The sequence below is a fragment of the Panulirus ornatus genome, chromosome 11 (genome assembly GCF_036320965.1).
Source record: "Panulirus ornatus isolate Po-2019 chromosome 11, ASM3632096v1, whole genome shotgun sequence".
Classification (NCBI taxonomy): domain Eukaryota; kingdom Metazoa; phylum Arthropoda; class Malacostraca; order Decapoda; family Palinuridae; genus Panulirus; species Panulirus ornatus.
In genome coordinates this window covers 43,873,384-43,900,531 of record NC_092234.1, presented here as the reverse complement: position 1 = coordinate 43,900,531, position 27,148 = coordinate 43,873,384, and the positions used below count along the sequence as shown (strand labels likewise).

At 45.5% G+C, this 27,148-nt stretch overlaps 4 protein-coding genes across 5 annotated transcripts in view; all 4 read left to right on the top strand.

Moving 5' to 3' along the window:
- The window catches only part of LOC139751445 (uncharacterized), a 386,310-nt gene that overhangs the window by 144,914 nt on the left and 214,248 nt on the right, over positions 1 to 27,148 (top strand). The gene's annotated exons all lie outside the window — the stretch shown is intronic.
- On the top strand, positions 4,510 to 7,330 carry LOC139751444 (uncharacterized). Of its 2 annotated transcripts, none has more exons than XM_071666859.1 (2): positions 4,510 to 5,095; positions 5,126 to 7,330. In XM_071666859.1, the coding sequence occupies exons 1-2, from the start codon at positions 4,556 to 4,558 to the stop codon at positions 7,238 to 7,240; spliced, it is 2,655 nt and encodes an 884-aa protein (XP_071522960.1). In that variant the 5' UTR covers positions 4,510 to 4,555; the 3' UTR covers positions 7,241 to 7,330. The 2 variants fall into 2 exon arrangements, with proteins under 2 accessions (XP_071522960.1, XP_071522961.1); XM_071666860.1 differs by having other exon boundaries at positions 4,510 to 6,211; positions 6,272 to 7,330.
- LOC139751443 (uncharacterized) lies at positions 11,732 to 14,495 on the top strand. Its single transcript, XM_071666858.1, has 2 exons — positions 11,732 to 13,382; positions 13,443 to 14,495. Exons 1-2 carry the CDS (start codon positions 11,778 to 11,780, stop codon positions 14,409 to 14,411), a joined length of 2,574 nt encoding a protein of 857 aa, XP_071522959.1. The 5' UTR covers positions 11,732 to 11,777; the 3' UTR covers positions 14,412 to 14,495.
- On the top strand, positions 18,880 to 21,639 carry LOC139751441 (uncharacterized). Its single transcript, XM_071666857.1, has 2 exons — positions 18,880 to 19,491; positions 19,522 to 21,639. The coding sequence occupies exons 1-2, from the start codon at positions 18,880 to 18,882 to the stop codon at positions 21,553 to 21,555; spliced, it is 2,646 nt and encodes an 881-aa protein (XP_071522958.1). The 3' UTR covers positions 21,556 to 21,639.

Genomic DNA, 27,148 nt, shown 5'->3' with positions numbered 1-27,148 from the left:
TATTATTATTATTATTATTATTATTGATTATTATTATCATTTTATTATTATCATTATTATTATTATTATTATTATTATTATTATTAGTAGTAGTAGTAGTAGTAGTAGTATTATTAGTAGTATTATTATCATTATTATTATTATTATTGTTGTTGTTGTTGTTGTTGTTATTATTATTATCGTCATTTACTGCTAGGCAGACGTGCCAGATGAAGTGATTTACCTCGTCAGTGACGTCTGGTGGTGCCCCGCCCCTACTCCTACCCCAGGCAGTGGAATGAATGAAACGTTACGCTGGACAATGATTGAATCGTGTTTCGTTCCTCGTCTAGCATATATATATATATATATATATATATATATATATATATATATATATATATATATATATATATATATATATATATATATGTATATATATATATATATATATATACATATACACCTTTTACGGGTTCCGGGTGGTAGTAGTTCCTAAATCAACGTCTGCTGTCTGCCTTTGTAACCCCCCCAATCCCTCCCTCACCCAGAAGGTCATAATTAACTTTCATTCTGTCGTATTTTCCCCGAGCTTCACCCGGGGTGGGACCTACATTTCATAAATCATCGTCCAGAAACGACGGGTTGTTTTCGTTTTATTACGGTCTCTGAAAAGCCAAACTTTAGGGAGTTAATCTCATATATATATTATGTGGTATATGATGGAGGGGAGGGCGGTCATGAGAACCACAGACGCCCCAGGACTCGCTGTGTCCCTCACGTCGAAGGCGAAGAAAGGTTCTTTTAAGGACATCGAAGTGGGACAGTAAATCCTGTGAGACATCGAAGTGGGAGGATGTTTCTCGTGAGACATCGAAGTAGAAGAATGGTTCCTGTGAGACATCGAAGTAGAAGAATGGTTCTTGTGAGACATCGAAGTAGAAGAATGGTTCTTGTGAGACATCGAAGTAGAAGAATGGTTCTTGTGAGACATCGAAGTAGAAGAATGATTCTGTGAGACATCGAGGTAGGAGAACAATGGATCCTGTGAGACATCGAAGTCGGCAATGGATTCTTGCGAGACATCGAAGTCAGGGAACGATTGGTGTCAGCGAGTCCTACATTTCCACCGAACCAGCTGCTGTATCCAGGTCCTCATACCATCATGCACGTACTTGTGGTTACCTGGGCCTGGTGTTACTCGGTACCTGTCGATACCAAGAGACGAGGCGGGGCGACGGGGGGTCTAGTCTGGTATTTGCGGTTACCAAGGGCATTGTGTTCTCTGTTGATGGGTGTTCCTCTCTGTTAACAGGTGTCCCTTACTGTTAGATGGTCCGTGCCGTTGGTGGATGGCCTTACTGTTGCTAGGGGTATCATACTGTTGTCAAGTGTCGCATATTGTTGGCAGGGTCTTGTACTGTTGGCAATTGACAGAGATGATCTGCTGTTGGCAAGGGTCGTCCTCAAGTGCCCGTCGTAGCGCCGTGCTCGAAGGTGGGGGAAAGTGGGGGGGGGGGGTAAAAATGATGGGGGTTAGTCAGCGTGGCTCCCAGCCCGAGGGAGGAGGGGTGGGGTGGGGGGGTGTTGATGGGAGGAGGAGGAGGACCCCTCCCTTCCCTTCCTCCCCCCCTCTCCCCTTAGTCAGGCGAAGAGTCATTATTGAATATTGTATCGGCCGAATATTGTATCGGCCGAATATTGTATCGGACGACTATTCCCCCCTGTTGTGGGGGCCGATTTATCGGTGTAATGATCGAGAGAGAGAGAGAGAGAGAGAGAGAGAGAGAGAGAGAGAGAGAGAGAGAGAGAGAGAGAGCATCTGCTGGTGGTCGTCGCCGTGGCCGTGGTGGTCGTCGTGGTGTTTCCCCAGTTACACGACGACCACGACCCGTCCTCCCTCCCTCCACCACCTTCGTCGTGCCCACAACGGCACGTCTTTTTTTTTTTGTTTGTTTGGTTGTTTTTCTTTTCCTACCCCGTCGTTCATCCTGTACAGCCCACACGGGCGCCGACGCCCACAGCACACACTAGGAATAAAGTAGCACACACACACACACACACACACACACACACACACACACACACACACACAGGTGTATAGGTAAGGCCAGGTGGTGCCTTTAAGATAACAGCAGTTCCAAGTGTCAGGAGATGGTAGGTGGCGACTGTGAAGTGATAAGGCTTTCGTGTGTGTGTTTGAGTTTATCTAGTGCAAGACTGTCTGTGTGTATGTCACTCAAAATCTTTTTCACTCCATCTTTCCACCTCCAATTTGGTCTCCCACTACTCCTCGTTCCCTCCACCTCCGACACATATATCCTCTTGGTCAATCTTTCCTCACTCATTCTCTCCATGTGCCCAAACCATTTCAAAACACCCTCTTCTGCTCTCTCAATGTATGTGGGGTATGGAACATTGTGTTGTGTATGGAACACCTGTTATATTGTATGGAAGACTGTGTGGGGTTGTGGAACACTTGTCTGTGTGGCGTATGGATGATGATGATGATGATGTCTTTATATTATTATAGGGATGATAATGATGTCATTATATTATGATATAGGGATGATAATGATGTCATTAGATTATAGGGATGATAATGATGTCATTATATTATGATATAGGGATGATAATGATGTCATTAGATTATATGGATGATAATGATGTCATTATATTATGATATAGGGATGATAATGATGTCATATTATGATATAGAGATGATAATGATGTCATTATATTATGATATAGGGATGATAATGATGTCATTATATTATGATATAGAGATGATAATGTTGTCATTAGATTATGATATAGGATGATAATGATGTCATTATACTATAATATAGGGATGATGATGATATCATTATGTTATAATATAGGGATGATAATGTCATTAGATTTTAATATAGGGATAATGATGATAATGAGGATGAGAATGATGATGATGTCATAATAATATATAATGATAATGATGATATATTGTATAGGGATGATAATGTCATCATATTTTGATATAGGGATGATGTTGATGTCATTATATTATGATATAGTGATGATGATTATGTTAGTCATTATAGTCATAGGGATGATGATTATGATGTCATTAGGTTATTGGAATGATATCATTACATTATAATTTGAAAAATCTACAAGATGATGATGTCATTATGATGTAGGGATGATGATGATATCATTAGATTATAATAATATGGGGATGATATCATTATCATTATAATATAACAAATCTATGACACTAGATAATTGTGTCATTTTTATATAATCTAGGTATGATATAATTTAATGACAATCATACCTATATCATAATGATGTCATCATAATCATCATCTCCGTTACAATATAATGACATCATATCTCTATTATAATACAATGACATCATTATCATCATTATCATCCCTATATAATCATTACAACCCCACCCCCGGGGGAGCAATCATCACAACCCCAACCCATGGGGGCAACCATCAGAACCTCACCTTCATAACCCCACACCCTGTGGCAATCATCACTACCTCACCGCATAACTCCAGACCCTGTGGCCATCATCACTACCCCACCCACATAACTGCACACCCTGTGGCCATCATCACTACCCCACCCCATAACCCCACACCCTGTGACCATCATCACTACCCCACCCCATAACCCCACACCCTGTGACCATCATCACTACCTCACCCCAAAACTCCACGCCCTGTGGCCATCATCACTACCCCACCCACCATAACTCCACACCCTGTGGCCATCATCACTACCCCACCCACATAACCCCACACCCTGTGGCCATCATCACTACCCCACCCCATAACCCCACACCCTGTGACCATCATCACTACCCCACCCCATAACCCCACACCCTGTGACCATCATCACTACCTCACCCCAAAACTCCACGCCCTGTGGCCATCATCACTACCCCACCCACCATAACTCCACACCCTGTGGCCATCATCACACCCACCCACATCATAACACACCCTGTGGCCATCATCACACCCACACACATCATAACACACCCTGTGGCCATTATCACAACCTCATCCCTATAACCCCATACCCTGTGGCCATCTTGTAACCCACACACACCATAAATCCACACCCTATGGCCATCATCACTACCCCATTCCCCATAAGTCCACACCCTGTGGCCATCATCACAACCACACACAGTATAACTCCACACCCTGTGGCCATTATCACACCCACACACACCATAACACCACACCCTGTGGCCATCATCACAACCCCACCTCCATAACCCCACACGCTGTGGTCATCACACCCACACACCCCATAACCCCACACCCTGTGGCCATCATCACTACACCACCCCCATAATTCTACACGTTGTGGTCATCATCACACCCACACACCCCATAACCCCACACCACACCATTACCCGGCCAACAAAAATTCTCTGCTATGTCCCCAACTGTGTTTCCACTTAGTAAAAACATGCCATCCAGTCATATTCCTGTAACTAATGGTTTTTAAAAAAATGTCTAAAACTTTAATATACGTGTTAGCAGTTGTGTTGTGCCCCGTCGTGGCTTTCATGGTGTTCTCGTTCATCAACTACTTCCTTCTCAAGGAGCAGGCGAAGTTCCTCTCGGTGCTGGAGGAACGCCACATCCAGGCGCATTCCGTCCACCTCCCTCTCCTGGGACAGGTGCAGTGCAAGCCCTTCAGCCGACCTGTGCCGGAGGTGCAAGACTATGACATACTTGCCATCGTCAGGAACCTGGTGACCTTGGTAGAGCTGGCGTCCAAGCCCATGGTGCAGGCGACGTACCCCCAGCTCCTCGCCGGATTCTTCAGCCAGTACTTCATCCACTCCTGGGGTGTGAGAATGGCCCTGTGGCTGACCCTCGCTGCGTTGGTGTTGGCGCGAACTTTCTTCGCCCAGAGGGCTAGGAAGCCTCCTCCACCACCATCCAGGGACACTGTTCGACCAGGTCAGAAGGTTGCTCCACCAGCCCAAAAGGCTATGATGGTTCCTCCACCAGCCCAAAAGGCTGATATAGTTGCTCCACCAGCCAAGAAGGCTAAGAAGGCTGCTCCACCAGCCAGGGAAACTGCTGCCCCAGCCAAAAAGGCTGATATGGTTGCTCCACCAGCCAAGAAGGCTGAAAAGGTTGTTAAACCAGCTAGGGACACTGCCCGATCAGGCCAGAAGGTTGAGAAGGTTGCTCCACCAGCCCAGAAGGCTGATATGGTTGCTCCACCAGCCCAGAAGACTGAGAAGGTTACTCCTGCAGCTAGGGACAGTGCCCCATCAGCCCAGAAGGTTGAGAAGGTTGCTCCACCAGCCCAGAAGGCTGATATGGTTGCTCCACCAGCCCAGAAGACTGAAAAGGTTACTCCTGCAGCTAGGGACAGTGCCCCATCAGCCCAGAAGGTTGAGAAGGTTGCTCCACCAGCCCAGAAGGCTGATATGGTTGCTCCACCAGCCCAGAAGACTGAGAAGGTTACTCCTGCAGCTAGGGACAGTGCCCCATCAGCCCAGAAGGTTGAGAAGGTTGCTCCACCAGCCCAGAAGGCTGATATGGTTGCTCCACCAGCCCAGAAGACTGAAAAGGTTACTCCTGCAGCTAGGGACAGTGCCCCATCAGCCCAGAAGGCTGGGAAGGCTGCTACACCAGCCCAGAAGGCTAAGATGGTTGCTCCACCACCCCCAAAGGCTGAGATGGTTACTCCACGAGCCGAGAAGGCTGAGGTGGTTGCTCCTCCAGCCCAGAAGGCTGAGGTGGTTCCCCCTCCAGACCAGAAGGCTGAGATGGTTGCTCCTCCAGCCCAAAAGGCTAAGATGGTTGCTCCACCAGCCCAAAAGGCTGAGAAGGTTGCTCCACCAGCCCAAAAGGCTGAGAAGGTTGCTCCACCAGCCCAAAAGGCTGAGAAGGATCATGCATCAACCAAGGACAGTGCTTCACCAGCCCAAAAGGCTGAGAAGGTTGCTCCACCAGCCGAGAAGGCTGAGGTGGTTGCTCCTCCAGCCCAGAAGGCTGAGGTGGTTCCCCCTCCAGCCCAGAAGGCTGAGATGGTTGCTCCTCCAGCCCAAAAGGCTAAGATGGTTGCTCCACCAGCCCAAAAGGCTGAGAAGGTTGCTCCACCAGCCCAAAAGGCTGAGAAGGTTGCTCCACCAGCCCAAAAGGCTGAGAAGGATCATGCATCAACCAAGGACAGTGCTTCACCAGCCCAAAAGGCTGAGAAGGTTGCTCCACCAGCCCAAAAGACTGAGATGGTTGCCCCACCCGCCCAGAAGGCTGAGAAGGTTGCTCCACCAGCCCAAAAGACTGAGATGGTTGCCCCACCCGCCCAGAAGGCTGAGTCGGTTGCTCCACCAGCCCAAAAGGCTGAGATGGATGGTCAGCAATCCCAGAAGGCTGAGATGGTTGATCCTTCAGCCCAAAAGGCTGAGATGGTTGTTCCAACAGCCCAAGAGGCTGAGATGGTTGCCCCACCAGCCAAGGAGGAGTGTCCACCAAATGTCCGGTTTGATGTTCCACTACTTCTACCACCACCCAATTACGAATATCCACCACCAGTACCATTCTGGTACTACATTCCACCACCACCAAAGCGGTTCGATGTTCCACCACCACCACTCCTGTATTTCCCACCATCACCAGCATGGGTCCAGAACACTCCTGCTTCACCACCATTAGTGAGGAGGACGGACGTGTGGGTAGAGTGGCTGGAGATGTTCGCCGATAAACAATCAAAGTTAGATTGGGAAACCTTGGCCAAACAGCATGACCTCAAGGTCACCATCACCTACCCTGCCCTACACTACATTGTTATATCAGGCGACCGTGAGACGGTCACGAAGGCATGCCGGAAAATAAAGGGCGTGATCGACCTATCCCAAACCACGAACGTCGACCTTCTCTCTGTAGCGTGCAGCACCAGGTACGAGGATCGTCCCTCTAGGATATGGCCCTCAGGCCACGTCCTCAAGGTACTGAACATCGATCCTAACCAACATGGGATCGTCGTGGGCAAGGGGGGCAACATAGTGGACGCCCTCAGGAAGAAACACGGCGTTGACATCTATGTCCCTCACAGGGACGAATCCTACAAGGCCATCCACATCCTTGGGCCAGAGAAGGAAGCTGTGAAGGCCAAACGCAGCATCCAAAAGCACATTAAGAGCGTGTTGACCCCTCGTGGTTGGGTGCCCCAGCATCAGTATATGAACTGTAGCAGACATGTTGGGGGTAACTCTAGCGGTCATGACTAACATATGATGACTGACCAGTGATGTCTGGGGGAGACATGCCAGTGATGACTGGTATCTACTGTCTTATTGTTTTTTGTTATATTATTATAATCTAATATCATCATCCCTATATCATAATCTAATGACATCATCATCATCATCATCCCTATATGATAATCTAATGACATCATCATCATCATCCCTATATGATAATCTAATGACATCATCATCATCATCCCTATATCATAATCTAATGACATCATCATCATCATCCCTATATCGTAATGACACAATTATCTAGTGTCTTATTGTTATATTGTTATATTATTATAATCTAATATCATCATTCCTATATCATAATCTAATGACATCATCATCATCATCCCTATATCCTAATGACACAATTATCTAGTGTCTTATTGTTATATTGTTATATTATTATAATCTAATATGATGTGGGTTGTCTTAGCATATCCTTACTTCTCCTGGGAAGAGTAACATAACACCATCACCAGGATGATCTAGATCATCAGTGTACAATATGTAATGTCACTTGAGACGCTGATCACTTCACTGGATCCCTTGCGTTAAGAATGGATCATTTCCATTATTATCGTCAGTAGTATTGTCACTATTATTATCATTCCTATTACACGTAAGTTTATACACACCCACACACACACACACACACACACACACATCATAATGACACAATTATCTAGTGTTGTGGATGAGAGAGCTTGGGAAGTGAGTCAGTTGTTGTTCGCTGATGATACACCGCTGGTGGCTGACTCATGTAAGAAACTGCAGAAGCTGGTGACTGAGTTTGGTAAAGTGTGTGAAAGAAGAAAGTTAAGAGTAAATGTGAATAAGAGCAAGGTTATTAGGTACAGTAGGGTTGAGGGTCAAGTCAATTGGGAGGTAAGTTTGAATGGAGAAAAGCTGGAGGAAGTAAAGTGTTTTAGATATCTGGGAGTGGATCTGGCAGCGGATGGAACCATGGAAGCGGAAGTGAATCATAGGGTGGGGGAGGGGGCGAAAATTCTGGGAGCATTGAAGAATGTGTGGAAGTCGAGAACATTATCTCGGAAAGCAAAAATGGGTATGTTTGAAGGAATAGTGGTTCCAACAATGTTGTATAGTTGCGAGGCGTGGGCTATGGATAGAGTTGTGCGGAGGAGGGTGGATGTGCTGGAAATGAGATGTTTGAGGACAATGTGTGGTGTGAGGTGGTTTGATCGAGTAAGTAACGTAAGGGTAAGAGAGATGTGTGGAAATAAAAAGAGCGTGGTTGAGAGAGCAGAAGAGGGTGTTTTGAAATGGTTTGGTCACATGAAGAGAATGAGTGAGGAAAGATTGACCAAGAGGATATATGTGTCAGAGGTGGAGGGAACGAGGAGAAGTGGGAGACCAAATTTTAGGTGGAAAGATGGAGTGAAAAATATTTTGAGTGATCGGGGCCTGAACATGCAGGAGGGTGAAAGGCGTGCAAGGAATAGAGTGAATTGGAACGATGTGGTATACCGGGGTCGACGTGCTGTCAATGGATTGAACCAGGGCATGTGAAGCGTCTGGGGTAAACCATGGAAAGTTGTGTGGGGCCTAGATGTGGAAAGGGAGCTGTGGTTTCGGTGCATTATTACATGACAGCTAGAGACTGAGTGTGAACGAATGGGGCCTTTGGTGTCTTTTCCTAGCGCTACCTCGCACACATGAGGGGGGAGGGGGTTGCTATTCCATGTGTGGCGGGGTGGCGATGGGAACAAATAAAGGCAGACAGTATGAATTATGTACATGTGTATATATGTATATGTCTGTGTGTGTGTATATATATGTGTACATTGAGATGTATGGGTATGTATATTTGCGTGTGTGGACGTGTATGTATATACATGTGTATGTGGGCGGGTTGGGCCATTCTTACGTCTGTTTCCTTGCGCTACCTCGCAAACGCGGGAGACAGCGACAAAGCAGAATAAAAAACAAATAAGTACATTATTATCATCTAATGATATCATCATCATCATCTCTATATCATAATCTAATGACATAATCATAATCATCATCGCTATATTATAATGACATCAACATCATCCCTATATCATAATAACATCATTATCTAGTGTCTTATAGATTTGTTATATTATAATGTAATGATATCATCCCTATATTATTATAATCTAATGATATCATCATCCCTATATCATAATGACATCATTATCTAGTGTCTTATAGATTTGTTATATTATAATGATTATAATGTAATGATATCATCCCTATATTATTATGATATAATGATATCATCCCTATATCAATAATGACATAATTATCTATTGTCTTATATATTTGTTATATTATAATGTTATGATATCATCCCTACATTATTATCATCTAATGATATCATCATCATCCCTATATCATAATCTGATAACATCATCATAATCATCATCGCTATATTATAATATAATGACATCAACATCATCCCTATATCATAATAACATCATTATCTAGTGTCATATAGATTTGTTATATTATAATGTAATGATATCATCCCTATATTATTATAATCTAATGACATCATCATCCCTATATCATAATGACATCATTATCTATTGTCTTATAGATTTGTTATATTATAATGTAATGATATCATCCCTGTATAATTGTAGTCTTTATCATAATGACATCATCATCATCATCCCTTTATCAGAATGACATCATCATAATCACTTTGTTTTGATATAATGACATCAACACCCCTAAATCATAGTGACATCATCATAATCATCATTCGTATATCATAATCTAATGACATTATCATACCTTTATCATAATGACATTATCATAATCATCATCCCTATATTATAATATAATGACCAATATAATCCCTACATCATAATATAATGATGACATTATCATCCACATTATATAATAGTATCATTATATCATATAATAACATCATCATTATCATCCCTATAGTAGCGATGACATTATTATCATCATCCCTATATTATAATCTAATGATATCATCATCCCTATATCATAATCTAATGACATAATCATACCTATATCATAATGATGTCATCATAATCATCATCCCTGTGTTACAATATAATGACATCATCTCTATATCATAATACAGTAACATCCTTATCATCCCTATATTATATAATCATTAGAACCCCACCCCCGGGGGGGGGGGGCTATCATCACAACTCCACCCCAAGGGGGCAACCATCAGAACCCCACCTTCATAATTCTACACCCTATGGCCAAGATCACAACCCCACCCCATAACTCCACACCCTGTGGCCATCATCACTAAACCACCCTTTTAATCCACACCCTGTGGGCATCATCACTACCCCACCCCCATAACTCGACACCCTGTGGCCATCATGACTACACGACCCTATAACTCGACACCCTGTGGCCATCATCACTACCCCACCCCATAACTCCACACCCTGTGGCCATCACTATACAACCCCCACAACTCCACACCCTTTAGAATCATCACTACCCCACCCCCATACGTCAGCACCCTGTGGCCATCATTACTACTTCACCCCATAACCCCCTGTGGCCATCATCACTACTTCACCCCATAACCCCCTGCGGCCCTCATCACAACCCCACCCCTATAAGCCCACACCCTATGGCCATCATCACTACCCCACCCCATAACCCAACACCCTGTGGCCATCATCACAACCCCACCCCTATAAGCCCACACCCTATGGCCATCATCACTACCCCATCCCATAACCCAACACCCTGTGGCCATCATCACAACCCCACCCCTATAAGCCCACACCCTATGGCCATCATCACTACCCCACCCCATAACCCAACACCCTGTGGACATCATCACTACCTCACCCACATAACTCCACACCCTGTTGCCATGATCACTACTCCACCCCATAACTCCACACCATGTGGTCATCATCACTACCCCACTCCATAACCCCACACCCTGTGGCCATCTTCACTACCCCACCCACCATAACCCCACACCCTGTGGCCATCATCACAACCCCACCCACCATAACTCCACAACCTGTGGCCATCGTCACTACCCCACCCACCATAACTCCACACCATGTGGCCATCATCACACCCACACACATCATAAAACCCTGTGGCCATCATCACAACCTCATCCCCATAACCCCATAACCTATGGCCATCTTGTAACCCACACACACCATAAATCCACACCCTGTGGCTATCATCACTACCTCATTCCCCATAGCTCCACACCCTGTGGCCATCATCACAACCACACACATTATAAATCCACACTCTGGGGCTGTTATCACAACCCCACCTCCATAACCCCACACCCTGTGGCTATCTTCACACCCACACGCACCATAACCCCACACCACACCATTACCCGGCCAACAAAAATTCTCTGCTATGTCCCCAACTGTGTTTCCACTTAGTAAAAACATGCCATCCAGTCATATTCCTGTAACTAATGGTTTTTAAAAAAATGTCTAAAACTTTAATATACGTGTTAGCAGTTGTGTTGTGCCCCGTCGTGGCTTTCATGGTGTTCTCGTTCATCAACTACTTCCTTCTCAAGGAGCAGGCGAAGTTCCTCTCGGTGCTGGAGGAACGCCACATCCAGGCGCATTCCGTCCACCTCCCTCTCCTGGGACAGGTGCAGTGCAAGCCCTTCAGCCGACCTGTGCCGGAGGTGCAAGACTATGACATACTTGCCATCGTCAGGAACCTGGTGACCTTGGTAGAGCTGGCGTCCAAGCCCATGGTGCAGGCGACGTACCCCCAGCTCCTCGCCGGATTCTTCAGCCAGTACTTCATCCACTCCTGGGGTGTGAGAATGGCCCTGTGGCTGACCCTCGCTGCGTTGGTGTTGGCGCGAACTTTCTTCGCCCAGAGGGCTAGGAAGCCTCCTCCACCACCATCCAGGGACACTGTTCGACCAGGTCAGAAGGTTGCTCCACCAGCCCAAAAGGCTATGATGGTTCCTCCACCAGCCAAGAAGGCTAAGAAGGCTGCTCCACCAGCCAAAAAGGCTGATATGGTTGCTCCACCAGCCAAGAAGGCTGAAAAGGTTGTTAAACCAGCTAGGGACACTGCCCGATCAGGCCAGAAGGTTGAGAAGGTTGCTCCACCAGCCCAGAAGGCTGATATGGTTGCTCCACCAGCCCAGAAGACTGAGAAGGTTACTCCTGCAGCTAGGGACAGTGCCCCATCAGCCCAGAAGGTTGAGAAGGTTGCTCCACCAGCCCAGAAGGCTGATATGGTTGCTCCACCAGCCCAGAAGACTGAAAAGGTTACTCCTGCAGCTAGGGACAGTGCCCCATCAGCCCAGAAGGTTGAGAAGGTTGCTCCACCAGCCCAGAAGGCTGATATGGTTGCTCCACCAGCCCAGAAGACTGAGAAGGTTACTCCTGCAGCTAGGGACAGTGCCCCATCAGCCCAGAAGGTTGAGAAGGTTGCTCCACCAGCCCAGAAGGCTGATATGGTTGCTCCACCAGCCCAGAAGACTGAAAAGGTTACTCCTGCAGCTAGGGACAGTGCCCCATCAGCCCAGAAGGCTGGGAAGGCTGCTACACCAGCCCAGAAGGCTAAGATGGTTGCTCCACCACCCCCAAAGGCTGAGATGGTTACTCCACGAGCCGAGAAGGCTGAGGTGGTTGCTCCTCCAGCCCAGAAGGCTGAGGTGGTTCCCCCTCCAGACCAGAAGGCTGAGATGGTTGCTCCTCCAGCCCAAAAGGCTAAGATGGTTGCTCCACCAGCCCAAAAGGCTGAGAAGGTTGCTCCACCAGCCCAAAAGGCTGAGAAGGTTGCTCCACCAGCCCAAAAGGCTGAGAAGGATCATGCATCAACCAAGGACAGTGCTTCACCAGCCCAAAAGGCTGAGAAGGTTGCTCCACCAGCCGAGAAGGCTGAGGTGGTTGCTCCTCCAGCCCAGAAGGCTGAGGTGGTTCCCCCTCCAGCCCAGAAGGCTGAGATGGTTGCTCCTCCAGCCCAAAAGGCTAAGATGGTTGCTCCACCAGCCCAAAAGGCTGAGAAGGTTGCTCCACCAGCCCAAAAGGCTGAGAAGGTTGCTCCACCAGCCCAAAAGGCTGAGAAGGATCATGCATCAACCAAGGACAGTGCTTCACCAGCCCAAAAGGCTGAGAAGGTTGCTCCACCAGCCCAAAAGACTGAGATGGTTGCCCCACCCGCCCAGAAGGCTGAGAAGGTTGCTCCACCAGCCCAAAAGACTGAGATGGTTGCCCCACCCGCCCAGAAGGCTGAGTCGGTTGCTCCACCAGCCCAAAAGGCTGAGATGGATGGTCAGCAATCCCAGAAGGCTGAGATGGTTGATCCTTCAGCCCAAAAGGCTGAGATGGTTGTTCCAACAGCCCAAGAGGCTGAGATGGTTGCCCCACCAGCCAAGGAGGAGTGTCCACCAAATGTCCGGTTTGATGTTCCACTACTTCTACCACCACCCAATTACGAATATCCACCACCAGTACCATTCTGGTACTACATTCCACCACCACCAAAGCGGTTCGATGTTCCACCACCACCACTCCTGTATTTCCCACCATCACCAGCATGGGTCCAGAACACTCCTGCTTCACCACCATTAGTGAGGAGGACGGACGTGTGGGTAGAGTGGCTGGAGATGTTCGCCGATAAACAATCAAAGTTAGATTGGGAAACCTTGGCCAAACAGCATGACCTCAAGGTCACCATCACCTACCCTGCCCTACACTACATTGTTATATCAGGCGACCGTGAGACGGTCACGAAGGCCTGCCGGAAAATAAAGGGCGTGATCGACCTATCCCAAACCACGAACGTCGACCTTCACTCTGTAGCGTGCAGCAGCAGGTACGGGGATCGCCCCTCTAGGATATGGCCCTCAGGACACGTCCTCAAGGTACTGAACATTGATCCTAACCAACATGGGATCGTCGTGGGCAAGGGGGGCAACATAGTGGACGCCCTCAGGAAGAAACACGGCGTTGACATCTATGTCCCTCACAGGGACGAATCCTACAAGGCCATCCACATCCTTGGGCCAGAGAAGGAAGCTGTGAAGGCCAAACGCAGCATCCAAAAGCACATTAAGAGCGTGTTGACCCCTCATGGTTGGGTGCCCCAGCATCAGTATATGAACTGTAGCAGACATGTTGGGGGTAACTCTAGCGGTCATGACTAACATATGATGACTGACCAGTGATGTCTGGGGGAGACATGCCAGTGATGACTGGTATCTACTGTCTTATTGTTTTTTGTTATATTATTATAATCTAATATCATCATCCCTATATCATAATCTAATGACATCATCATCATCATCATCATCCCTATATGATAATCTAATGACATCATCATCATCATCCCTATATGATAATCTAATGACATCATCATCATCATCCCTATATCATAATCTAATGACATCATCATCATCATCCCTATATCGTAATGACACAATTATCTAGTGTCTTATTGTTATATTGTTATATTATTATAATCTAATATCATCATTCCTATATCATAATCTAATGACATCATCATCATCATCCCTATATCCTAATGACACAATTATCTAGTGTCTTATTGTTATATTGTTATATTATTATAATCTAATATGATGTGGGTTGTCTTAGCATATCCTTACTTCTCCTGGGAAGAGTAACATAACACCATCACCAGGATGATCTAGATCATCAGTGTACAATATGTAATGTCACTTGAGACGCTGATCACTTCACTGGATCCCTTGCGTTAAGAATGGATCATTTCCATTATTATCGTCAGTAGTATTGTCACTATTATTATCATTCCTATTACACGTAAGTTTATACACACCCACACACACACACACACACACACACACATCATAATGACACAATTATCTAGTGTTGTGGATGAGAGAGCTTGGGAAGTGAGTCAGTTGTTGTTCGCTGATGATACACCGCTGGTGGCTGACTCATGTAAGAAACTGCAGAAGCTGGTGACTGAGTTTGGTAAAGTGTGTGAAAGAAGAAAGTTAAGAGTAAATGTGAATAAGAGCAAGGTTATTAGGTACAGTAGGGTTGAGGGTCAAGTCAATTGGGAGGTAAGTTTGAATGGAGAAAAGCTGGAGGAAGTAAAGTGTTTTAGATATCTGGGAGTGGATCTGGCAGCGGATGGAACCATGGAAGCGGAAGTGAATCATAGGGTGGGGGAGGGGGCGAAAATTCTGGGAGCATTGAAGAATGTGTGGAAGTCGAGAACATTATCTCGGAAAGCAAAAATGGGTATGTTTGAAGGAATAGTGGTTCCAACAATGTTGTATAGTTGCGAGGCGTGGGCTATGGATAGAGTTGTGCGGAGGAGGGTGGATGTGCTGGAAATGAGATGTTTGAGGACAATGTGTGGTGTGAGGTGGTTTGATCGAGTAAGTAACGTAAGGGTAAGAGAGATGTGTGGAAATAAAAAGAGCGTGGTTGAGAGAGCAGAAGAGGGTGTTTTGAAATGGTTTGGTCACATGAAGAGAATGAGTGAGGAAAGATTGACCAAGAGGATATATGTGTCAGAGGTGGAGGGAACGAGGAGAAGTGGGAGACCAAATTTTAGGTGGAAAGATGGAGTGAAAAATATTTTGAGTGATCGGGGCCTGAACATGCAGGAGGGTGAAAGGCGTGCAAGGAATAGAGTGAATTGGAACGATGTGGTATACCGGGGTCGACGTGCTGTCAATGGATTGAACCAGGGCATGTGAAGCGTCTGGGGTAAACCATGGAAAGTTGTGTGGGGCCTAGATGTTGAAAGGGAGCTGTGGTTTCGGTGCATTATTACATGACAGCTAGAGACTGAGTGTGAACGAATGGGGCCTTTGGTGTCTTTTCCTAGCGCTACCTCGCACACATGAGGGGGGAGGGGGTTGCTATTCCATGTGTGGCGGGGTGGCGATGGGAACAAATAAAGGCAGACAGTATGAATTATGTACATGTGTATATATGTATATGTCTGTGTGTATGTATATATATGTGTACATTGAGATGTATGGGTATGTATATTTGCGTGTGTGGACGTGTATGTATATACATGTGTATGTGGGCGGGTTGGGTCATTCTTTCGTCTGTTTCCTTGCGCTACCTCGCAAACGCGGGAGACAGCGACAAAGCAAAATAAAAAACAAATAAGTACATTATTATCATCTAATGATATCATCATCATCATCTCTATATCATAATCTAATGACATAATCATAATCATCATCGCTATATTATAATGACATCAACATCATCCCTATATCATAATAACATCATTATCTAGTGTCTTATAGATTTGTTATATTATAATGTAATGATATCATCCCTATATTATTATAATCTAATGATATCATCATCCCTATATCATAATGACATCATTATCTAGTGTCTTATAGATTTGTTATATTATAATGATTATAATGTAATGATATCATCCCTATATTATTATGATATAATGATATCATCCCTATATCAATAATGACATAATTATCTATTGTCTTATATATTTGTTATATTATAATGTTATAATATCATCCCTACATTATTATCATCTAATGATATCATCATCATCCCTATATCATAATCTGATAACATCATCATAATCATCATCGCTATATTATAATATAATGACATCAACATCATCACTATATCATAATAACATCATTATCTAGTGTCATATAGATTTGTTATATTATAATGTAATGATATCATCCCTATATTATTATAATCTAATGACATCATCATCCCTATATCATAATGACATCATTATCTATTGTCTTATAGATTTGTTATATTATAATGTAATGATATCATCCCTGTATAATTGTAGTCTTTATCATAATGACATCATCATCATCATCCCTTTATCAGAATATCATCATAATCACTTTGTTTTGATATAATGACATCAACACCCCTAAATCATAGTGACATCATCATAATCATCATTCGTATATCATAATCTAATGACATTATCATACCTTTATCATAATGACATTATCATAATCATCATCCCTATATTATAATATAATGACCAATATAATCCCTACATCATAATATAATGATGACATTATCATCCACATTATATAATAGTATCATTATATCATATAATAACATCATCATTATCATCCCTATAGTAGCGATGACATTATTATCATCATCCCTATATTATAATCTAATGATATCATCATCCCTATATCATAATCTAATGACATAATCATACCTATATCATAATGATGTCATCATAATCATCATCCCTGTGTTACAATATAATGACATCATCTCTATATATCATAATACAGTAACATCCTTATCATCCCTATATTATATAATCATTAGAACCCCACTCCCGGGGGGGGGGGGGCTATCATCACAACTCCACCCCAAGGGGGCAACCATCAGAACCCCACCTTCATAATTCTACACCCTATGGCCAAGATCACAACCCCACCCCATAACTCCACACCCTGTGGCCATCATCACTAAACCACCCTTTTAATCCACACCCTGTGGGCATCATCACTACCCCACCCCCATAACTCGACACCCTGTGGCCATCATGACTACACGACCCTATAACTCGACACCCTGTGGCCATCATCACTACCCCACCCCATAACTCCACACCCTGTGGCCATCACTATACAACCCCCACAACTCCACACCCTTTAGAATCATCACTACCCCACCCCCATACGTCAGCACCCTGTGGCCATCATTACTACTTCACCCCATAACCCCCTGTGGCCATCATCACTACTTCACCCCATAACCCCCTGCGGCCCTCATCACAACCCCACCCCTATAAGATCACACCCTATGGCCATCATCACTACCCCACCCCATAACCCAACACCCTGTGGCCATCATCACAACCCCACCCCTATAAGCCCACACCCTATGGCCATCATCACTACCCCACCCCATAACCCAACACCCTGTGGCCATCATCACAACCCCACCCCTATAAGCCCACACCCTATGGCCATCATCACTACCCCACCTCATAACCCAACACCCTGTGGACATCATCACTACCTCACCCACATAACTCCACACCCTGTTGCCATGATCACTACTCCACCCCATAACTCCACACCATGTGGTCATCATCACTACCCCACTCCATAACCCCACACCCTGTGGCCATCTTCACTACCCCACCCACCATAACCCCACACCCTGTGGCCATCATTACAACCCCACCCACCATAACTCCACAACCTGTGGCCATCGTCACTACCCCACCCACCATAACTCCACACCATGTGGCCATCATCACACCCACACACATCATAAAACCCTGTGGCCATCATCACAACCTCATCCCCATAACCCCATAACCTATGGCCATCTTGTAACCCACACACACCATAAATCCACACCCTGTGGCTATCATCACTACCTCATTCCCCATAGCTCCACACCCTGTGGCCATCATCACAACCACACACATTATAAATCCACACTCTGGGGCTGTTATCACAACCCCACCTCCATAACCCCACACCCTGTGGCTATCTTCACACCCACACGCACCATAACCCCACACCACACCATTACCCGGCCAACAAAAATTCTCTGCTATGTCCCCAACTGTGTTTCCACTTAGTAAAAACATGCCATCCAGTCATATTCCTGTAACTAATGGTTTTTAAAAAAATGTCTAAAACTTTAATATACGTGTTAGCAATTGTGTTGTGCCCCGTCGTGGCTTTCATGGTGTTCTCGTTCATCAACTACTTCCTTCTCAAGGAGCAGGCGAAGTTCCTCTCGGTGCTGGAGGAACGCCACATCCAGGCGCATTCCGTCCACCTCCCTCTCCTGGGACAGGTGCAGTGCAAGCCCTTCAGCCGACCTGTGCCGGAGGTGCAAGACTATGACATACTTGCCATCGTCAGGAACCTGGTGACCTTGGTAGAGCTGGCGTCCAAGCCCATGGTGCAGGCGACGTACCCCCAGCTCCTCGCCGGATTCTTCAGCCAGTACTTCATCCACTCCTGGGGTGTGAGAATGGCCCTGTGGCTGACCCTCGCTGCGTTGGTGTTGGCGCGAACTTTCTTCGCCCAGAGGGCTAGGAAGCCTCCTCCACCACCATCCAGGGACACTGTTCGACCAGGTCAGAAGGTTGCTCCACCAGCCCAAAAGGCTATGATGGTTCCTCCACCAGCCCAAAAGGCTGATATAGTTGCTCCACCAGCCAAGAAGGCTAAGAAGGCTGCTCCACCAGCCAGTGAAACTGCTGCCCCAGCCAAAAAGGTTGATATGGTTGCTCCACCAGCCAAGAAGGCTGAAAAGGTTGTTAAACCAGCTAGGGACATTGCCCGATCAGGCCAGAAGGTTGAGAAGGTTGCCCCATCAGCCCAGAAGGTTGAGAAGGTTGCTCCACCAGCCCAGAAGGCTGATATGGTTGCTCCACCAGCCCAGAAGACTGAAAAGGTTACTCCTGCAGCTAGGGACAGTGCCCCATCAGCCCAGAAGGTTGAGAAGGTTGCTCCACCAGCCCAGAAGGCTGATATGGTTGCTCCACCAGCCCAGAAGACTGAGAAGGTTACTCCTGCAGCTAGGGACAGTGCCCCATCAGCCCAGAAGGTTGAGAAGGTTGCTCCACCAGCCCAGAAGGCTGATATGGTTGCTCCACCAGCCCAGAAGACTAAAAAGGTTACTCCTGCAGCTAGGGACAGTGCCCCATCAGCCCAGAAGGCTGGGAAGGCTGCTACACCAGCCCAGAAGGCTAAGATGGTTGCTCCACCACCCCCAAAGGCTGAGATGGTTACTCCACGAGCCGAGAAGGCTGAGGTGGTTGCTCCTCCAGCCCAGAAGGCTGAGGTGGTTCCCCCTCCAGACCAGAAGGCTGAGATGGTTGCTCCTCCAGCCCAAAAGGCTAAGATGGTTGCTCCACCAGCCCAAAAGGCTGAGAAGGTTGCTCCACCAGCCCAAAAGGCTGAGAAGGTTGCTCCACCAGCCCAAAAGGCTGAGAAGGATCATGCATCAACCAAGGACAGTGCTTCACCAGCCCAAAAGGCTGAGAAGGTTGCTCCACCAGCCGAGAAGGCTGAGGTGGTTGCTCCTCCAGCCCAGAAGGCTGAGGTGGTTCCCCCTCCAGCCCAGAAGGCTGAGATGGTTGCTCCTCCAGCCCAAAAGGCTAAGATGGTTGCTCCACCAGCCCAAAAGGCTGAGAAGGTTGCTCCACCAGCCCAAAAGGCTGAGAAGGTTGCTCCACCAGCCCAAAAGGCTGAGAAGGATCATGCATCAACCAAGGACAGTGCTTCACCAGCCCAAAAGGCTGAGAAGGTTGCTCCACCAGCCCAAAAGACTGAGATGGTTGCCCCACCCGCCCAGAAGGCTGAGAAGGTTGCTCCACCAGCCCAAAAGACTGAGATGGTTGCCCCACCCGCCCAGAAGGCTGAGTCGGTTGCTCCACCAGCCCAAAAGGCTGAGATGGATGGTCAGCAATCCCAGAAGGCTGAGATGGTTGATCCTTCAGCCCAAAAGGCTGAGATGGTTGTTCCAACAGCCCAAGAGGCTGAGATGGTTGCCCCACCAGCCAAGGAGGAGTGTCCACCAAATGTCCGGTTTGATGTTCCACTACTTCTACCACCACCCAATTACGAATATCCACCACCAGTACCATTCTGGTACTACATTCCACCACCACCAAAGCGGTTCGATGTTCCACCACCACCACTCCTGTATTTCCCACCATCACCAGCATGGGTCCAGAACACTCCTGCTTCACCACCATTAGTGAGGAGGACGGACGTGTGGGTAGAGTGGCTGGAGATGTTCGCCGATAAACAATCAAAGTTAGATTGGGAAACCTTGGCCAAACAGCATGACCTCAAGGTCACCATCGCCTACCCTGCCCTACACTACATTGTTATATCAGGCGACCGTGAGACGGTCACGAAGGCCTGCCGGAAAATAAAGGGCGTGATCGACCTATCCCAAACCACGAACGTCGACCTTCACTCTGTAGCGTGCAGCAGCAGGTACGGGGATCGCCCCTCTAGGATATGGCCCTCAGGACACGTCCTCAAGGTACTGAACATCGATCCTAACCAACATGGGATCGTCGTGGGCAAGGGGGGCAACATAGTGGACGCCCTCAGGAAGAAACACGGCGTTGACATCTATGTCCCTCACAGGGACGAATCCTACAAGGCCATCCACATCCTTGGGCCAGAGAAGGAAGCTGTGAAGGCCAAACGCAGCATCCAAAAGCACATTAAGAGCGTGTTGACCCCTCATGGTTGGGTGCCCCAGCATCAGTATATGAACTGTAGCAGACATGTTGGGGGTAACTCTAGCGGTCATGACTAACATATGATGACTGACCAGTGATGTCTGGGGGAGACATGCCAGTGATGACTGGTATCTACTGTCTTATTGTTTTTTGTTATATTATTATAATCTAATATCATCATCCCTATATCATAATCTAATGACATCATCATCATCATCATCCCTATATGATAATCTAATGACATCATCATCATCCCTATATGATAATCTAATGACATCATCATCATCATCCCTATATCATAATCTAATGACATCATCATCATCATCCCTATATCGTAATGACACAATTATCTAGTGTCTTATTGTTATATTGTTATATTATTATAATCTAATATCATCATTCCTATATCATAATCTAATGACATCATCATCATCATCCCTATATCCTAATGACACAATTATCTAGTGTCTTATTGTTTTTTTTTTTTTTTTTTTTTTTTTTTTTTTTTTTATACTTTGTCGCTGTCTCCCGCGTTTGCGAGGTAGCGCAAGGAAACAGACGAAAGAAATGGCCCAACCCCCCCCCCCCCATACACATGTACATACACACGTCCACACACGCAAATATACATACCTACACAGCTTTCCATGGTTTACCCCAGACGCTTCACATGCCTTGATTCACTCCACTGACAGCACGTCAACCCCTGTATACCACATCACTCCAATTCACTCTATTCCTTGCCCTCCTTTCACCCTCCTGCATGTTCAGGCCCCGATCACACAAAATCTTTTTCACTCCATCTTTCCACCTCCAATTTGGTCTCCCTCTTCTCCTCGTTCCCTCCACCTCCGACACATATATCCTCTTGGTCAATCTTTCCTCACTCATTCTCTCCATGTGCCCAAACCATTTCAAAACACCCTCTTCTGCTCTCTCAACCACGCTCTTTTTATTTCCACACATCTCTCTTACCCTTACGTTACTTACTCGATCAAACCACCTCACACCACACATTGTCCTCAAACATCTCATTTCCAGCACATCCATCCTCCTGCGCACAACTCTATCCATAGCCCACGCCTCGCAACCATACAACATTGTTGGAACCACTATTCCTTCAAACATACCCATTTTTGCTTTCCGAGATAATGTTCTCGACTTCCACACATTTTTCAAGGCTCCCAAAATTTTCACCCCCTCCCCCACCCTATGATCCACTTCCGCTTCCATGGTTCCATCCGCTGACAGATCCACTCCCAGATATCTAAAACACTTCACTTCCTCCAGTTTTTCTCCATTCAAACTCACCTCCCAATTGACTTGACCCTCAACCCTACTGTACCTAATAACCTTGCTCTTATTCACATTTACTCTTAACTTTCTTCTTCCACACACTTTACCAAACTCAGTCACCAGCTTCTGCAGTTTCTCACATGAATCAGCCACCAGCGCTGTATCATCAGCGAACAACAACTGACTCACTTCCCAAGCTCTCTCATCCCCAACAGACTTCATACTTGCCCCTCTTTCCAGGACTCTTGCATTTACCTCCCTAACAACCCCATCCATAAACAAATTAAACAACCATTATTGTTATATTGTTATATTATTATAATCTAATATGATATGGGTTGTCTTAGCATATCCTTACTTCTCCTGGGAAGAGTAACATAACACCATCACCAGGATGATCTAGATCATCAGTGTACAATATGTAATGTCACTTGAGACGCTGATCACTTCACTGGATCCCTTGCGTTAAGAATGGATCATTTCCATTATTATCGTCAGTAGTATTGTCACTATTATTATCATTCCTATTACACGTAAGTTTATACACACCCACACACACACACACACACACACACACACATCATAATGACACAATTATCTAGTGTTGTGGATGAGAGAGCTTGGGAAGTGAGTCAGTTGTTGTTCGCTGATGATACACCGCTGGTGGCTGACTCATGTAAGAAACTGCAGAAGCTGGTGACTGAGTTTGGTAAAGTGTGTGAAAGAAGAAAGTTAAGAGTAAATGTGAATAAGAGCAAGGTTATTAGGTACAGTAGGGTTGAGGGTCAAGTCAATTGGGAGGTAAGTTTGAATGGAGAAAAGCTGGAGGAAGTAAAGTGTTTTAGATATCTGGGAGTGGATCTGGCAGCGGATGGAACCATGGAAGCGGAAGTGAATCATAGGGTGGGGGAGGGGGCGAAAATTCTGGGAGCATTGAAGAATGTGTGGAAGTCGAGAACATTATCTCGGAAAGCAAAAATGGGTATGTTTGAAGGAATAGTGGTTCCAACAATGTTGTATAGTTGCGAGGCGTGGGCTATGGATAGAGTTGTGCGGAGGAGGGTGGATGTGCTGGAAATGAGCTGTTTGAGGACAATGTGTGGTGTGAGGTGGTTTGATCGAGTAAGTAACGTAAGGGTAAGAGAGATGTGTGGAAATAAAAAGAGCGTGGTTGAGAGAGCAGAAGAGGGTGTTTTGAAATGGTTTGGTCACATGAAGAGAATGAGTGAGGAAAGATTGACCAAGAGGATATATGTGTCAGAGGTGGAGGGAACGAGGAGAAGTGGGAGACCAAATTTTAGGTGGAAAGATGGAGTGAAAAATATTTTGAGTGATCGGGGCCTGAACATGCAGGAGGGTGAAAGGCGTGCAAGGAATAGAGTGAATTGGAACGATGTGGTATACCGGGGTCGACGTGCTGTCAATGGATTGAACCAGGGCATGTGAAGCGTCTGGGGTAAACCATGGAAAGTTGTGTGGGGCCTAGATGTGGAAAGGGAGCTGTGGTTTCGGTGCATTATTACATGACAGCTAGAGACTGAGTGTGAACGAATGGGGCCTTTGGTGTCTTTTCCTAGCGCTACCTCGCACACATGAGGGGGGAGGGGGTTGCTATTCCATGTGTGGCGGGGTGGCGATGGGAACAAATAAAGGCAGACAGTATGAATTATGTACATGTGTATATATGTATATGTCTGTGTGTGTGTATATATATGTGTACATTGAGATGTATGGGTATGTATATTTGCGTGTGTGGACGTGTATGTATATACATGTGTATGTGGGCGGGTTGGGCCATTCTTACGTCTGTTTCCTTGCGCTACCTCGCAAACGCGGGAGACAGCGACAAAGCAGAATAAAAAACAAATAAGTACATTATTATCATCTAATGATATCATCATCATCATCTCTATATCATAATCTAATGACATAATCATAATCATCATCGCTATATTATAATGACATCAACATCATCCCTATATCATAATAACATCATTATCTAGTGTCTTATAGATTTGTTATATTATAATGTAATGATATCATCCCTATATTATTATAGTCTAATGATATCATCATCCCTATATCATAATGACATCATTATCTAGTGTCTTATAGATTTGTTATATTATAATGATTATAATGTAATGATATCATCCCTATATTATTATGATATAATGATATCATCCCTATATCAATAATGACATAATTATCTATTGTCTTATATATTTGTTATATTATAATGTTATGATATCATCCCTACATTATTATCATCTAATGATATCATCATCATCCCTATATCATAATCTGATAACATCATCATAATCATCATCGCTATATTATAATATAATGACATCAACATCATCCCTATATCATAATAACATCATTATCTAGTGTCATATAGATTTGTTATATTATAATGTAATGATATCATCCCTATATTATTATAATCTAATGACATCATCATCCCTATATCATAATGACATCATTATCTATTGTCTTATAGATTTGTTATATTATAATGTAATGATATCATCCCTGTATAATTGTAGTCTTTATCATAATGACATCATCATCATCATCCCTTTATCAGAATGACATCATCATAATCACTTTGTTTTGATATAATGACATCAACACCCCTAAATCATAGTGACATCATCATAATCATCATTCGTATATCATAATCTAATGACATTATCATACCTTTATCATAATGACATTATCATAATCATCATCCCTATATTATAATATAATGACCAATATAATCCCTACATCATAATATAATGATGACATTATCATCCACATTATATAATAGTATCATTATATCATATAATAACATCATCATTATCATCCCTATAGTAGCGATGACATTATTATCATCATCCCTATATTATAATCTAATGATATCATCATCCCTATATCATAATCTAATGACATAATCATACCTATATCATAATGATGTCATCATAATCATCATCCCTGTGCTACAATATAATGACATCATCTCTATATCATAATACAGTAACATCCTTATCATCCCTATATTATATAATCATTAGAACCCCACCCCCGGGGGGGGGGGGGGCTATCATCACAACTCCACCCCAAGGGGGCAACCATCAGAACCCCACCTTCATAATTCTACACCCTATGGCCAAGATCACAACCCCACCCCATAACTCCACACCCTGTGGCCATCATCACTAAACCACCCTTTTAATCCACACCCTGTGGGCATCATCACTACCCCACCCCCATAACTCGACACCCTGTGGCCATCATGACTACACGACCCTATAACTCGACACCCTGTGGCCATCATCACTACCCCACCCCATAACTCCACACCCTGTGGCCATCACTATACAACCCCCACAACTCCACACCCTTTAGAATCATCACTACCCCACCCCCATACGTCAGCACCCTGTGGCCATCATTACTACTTCACCCCATAACCCCCTGTGGCCATCATCACTACTTCACCCCATAACCCCCTGCGGCCCTCATCACAACCCCACCCCTATAAGCCCACACCCTATGGCCATCATCACTACCCCACCCCATAACCCAACACCCTGTGGCCATCATCACAACCCCACCCCTATAAGCCCACACCCTATGGCCATCATCACTACCCCACCCCATAACCCAACACCCTGTGGCCATCATCACAACCCCACCCCTATAAGCCCACACCCTATGGCCATCATCACTACCCCACCCCATAACCCAACACCCTGTGGCCATCATCACAACCCCACCCCTATAAGCCCACACCCTATGGCCATCATCACTACCCCACCCCATAACCCAACACCCTGTGGACATCATCACTACCTCACCCACATAACTCCACACCCTGTTGCCATGATCACTACTCCACACCATGTGGTCATCATCACTACCCCACTCCATAACCCCACACCCTGTGGCCATCTTCACTACCCCACCCACCATAACCCCACACCCTGTGGCCATCATCACAACCCCACCCACCATAACTCCACAACCTGTGGCCATCGTCACTACCCCACCCACCATAACTCCACACCATGTGGCCATCATCACACCCACACACATCATAAAACCCTGTGGCCATCATCACAACCTCATCCCCATAACCCCATAACCTATGGCCATCTTGTAACCCACACACACCATAAATCCACACCCTGTGGCTATCATCACTACCTCATTCCCCATAGCTCCACACCCTGTGGCCATCATCACAACCACACACATTATAAATCCACACTCTGGGGCTGTTATCACAACCCCACCTCCATAACCCCACACCCTGTGGCTATCTTCACACCCACACGCACCATAACCCCACACCACACCATTACCCGGCCAACAAAAATTCTCTGC

What these genes read in the sequence shown, in the direction of transcription:
- LOC139751444 (XM_071666859.1), top strand. Translation starts at nt 4,556, where the DNA reads ATGGTGTTCTCGTTCATCAACTACTTCCTTCTCAAGGAGCAGGCGAAG. An exon ending in CTGCTGCCCCAGCCAAAAAG is followed by an intron (nt 5,096 to 5,125) that starts GCTGATATGGTT and finishes CCAGCCAAGAAG; the next exon opens with GCTGAAAAGGTTGTTAAACC.
- LOC139751441 (XM_071666857.1), top strand. Translation starts at nt 18,880, where the DNA reads ATGGTTTTTAAAAAAATGTCTAAAACTTTAATATACGTGTTAGCAATT. An exon ending in CTGCTGCCCCAGCCAAAAAG is followed by an intron (nt 19,492 to 19,521) that starts GTTGATATGGTT and finishes CCAGCCAAGAAG; the next exon opens with GCTGAAAAGGTTGTTAAACC.
- LOC139751443 (XM_071666858.1), top strand. Translation starts at nt 11,778, where the DNA reads ATGGTGTTCTCGTTCATCAACTACTTCCTTCTCAAGGAGCAGGCGAAG. An exon ending in CAGCCCAAAAGGCTGAGAAG is followed by an intron (nt 13,383 to 13,442) that starts GTTGCTCCACCA and finishes AAGGCTGAGAAG; the next exon opens with GTTGCTCCACCAGCCCAAAA.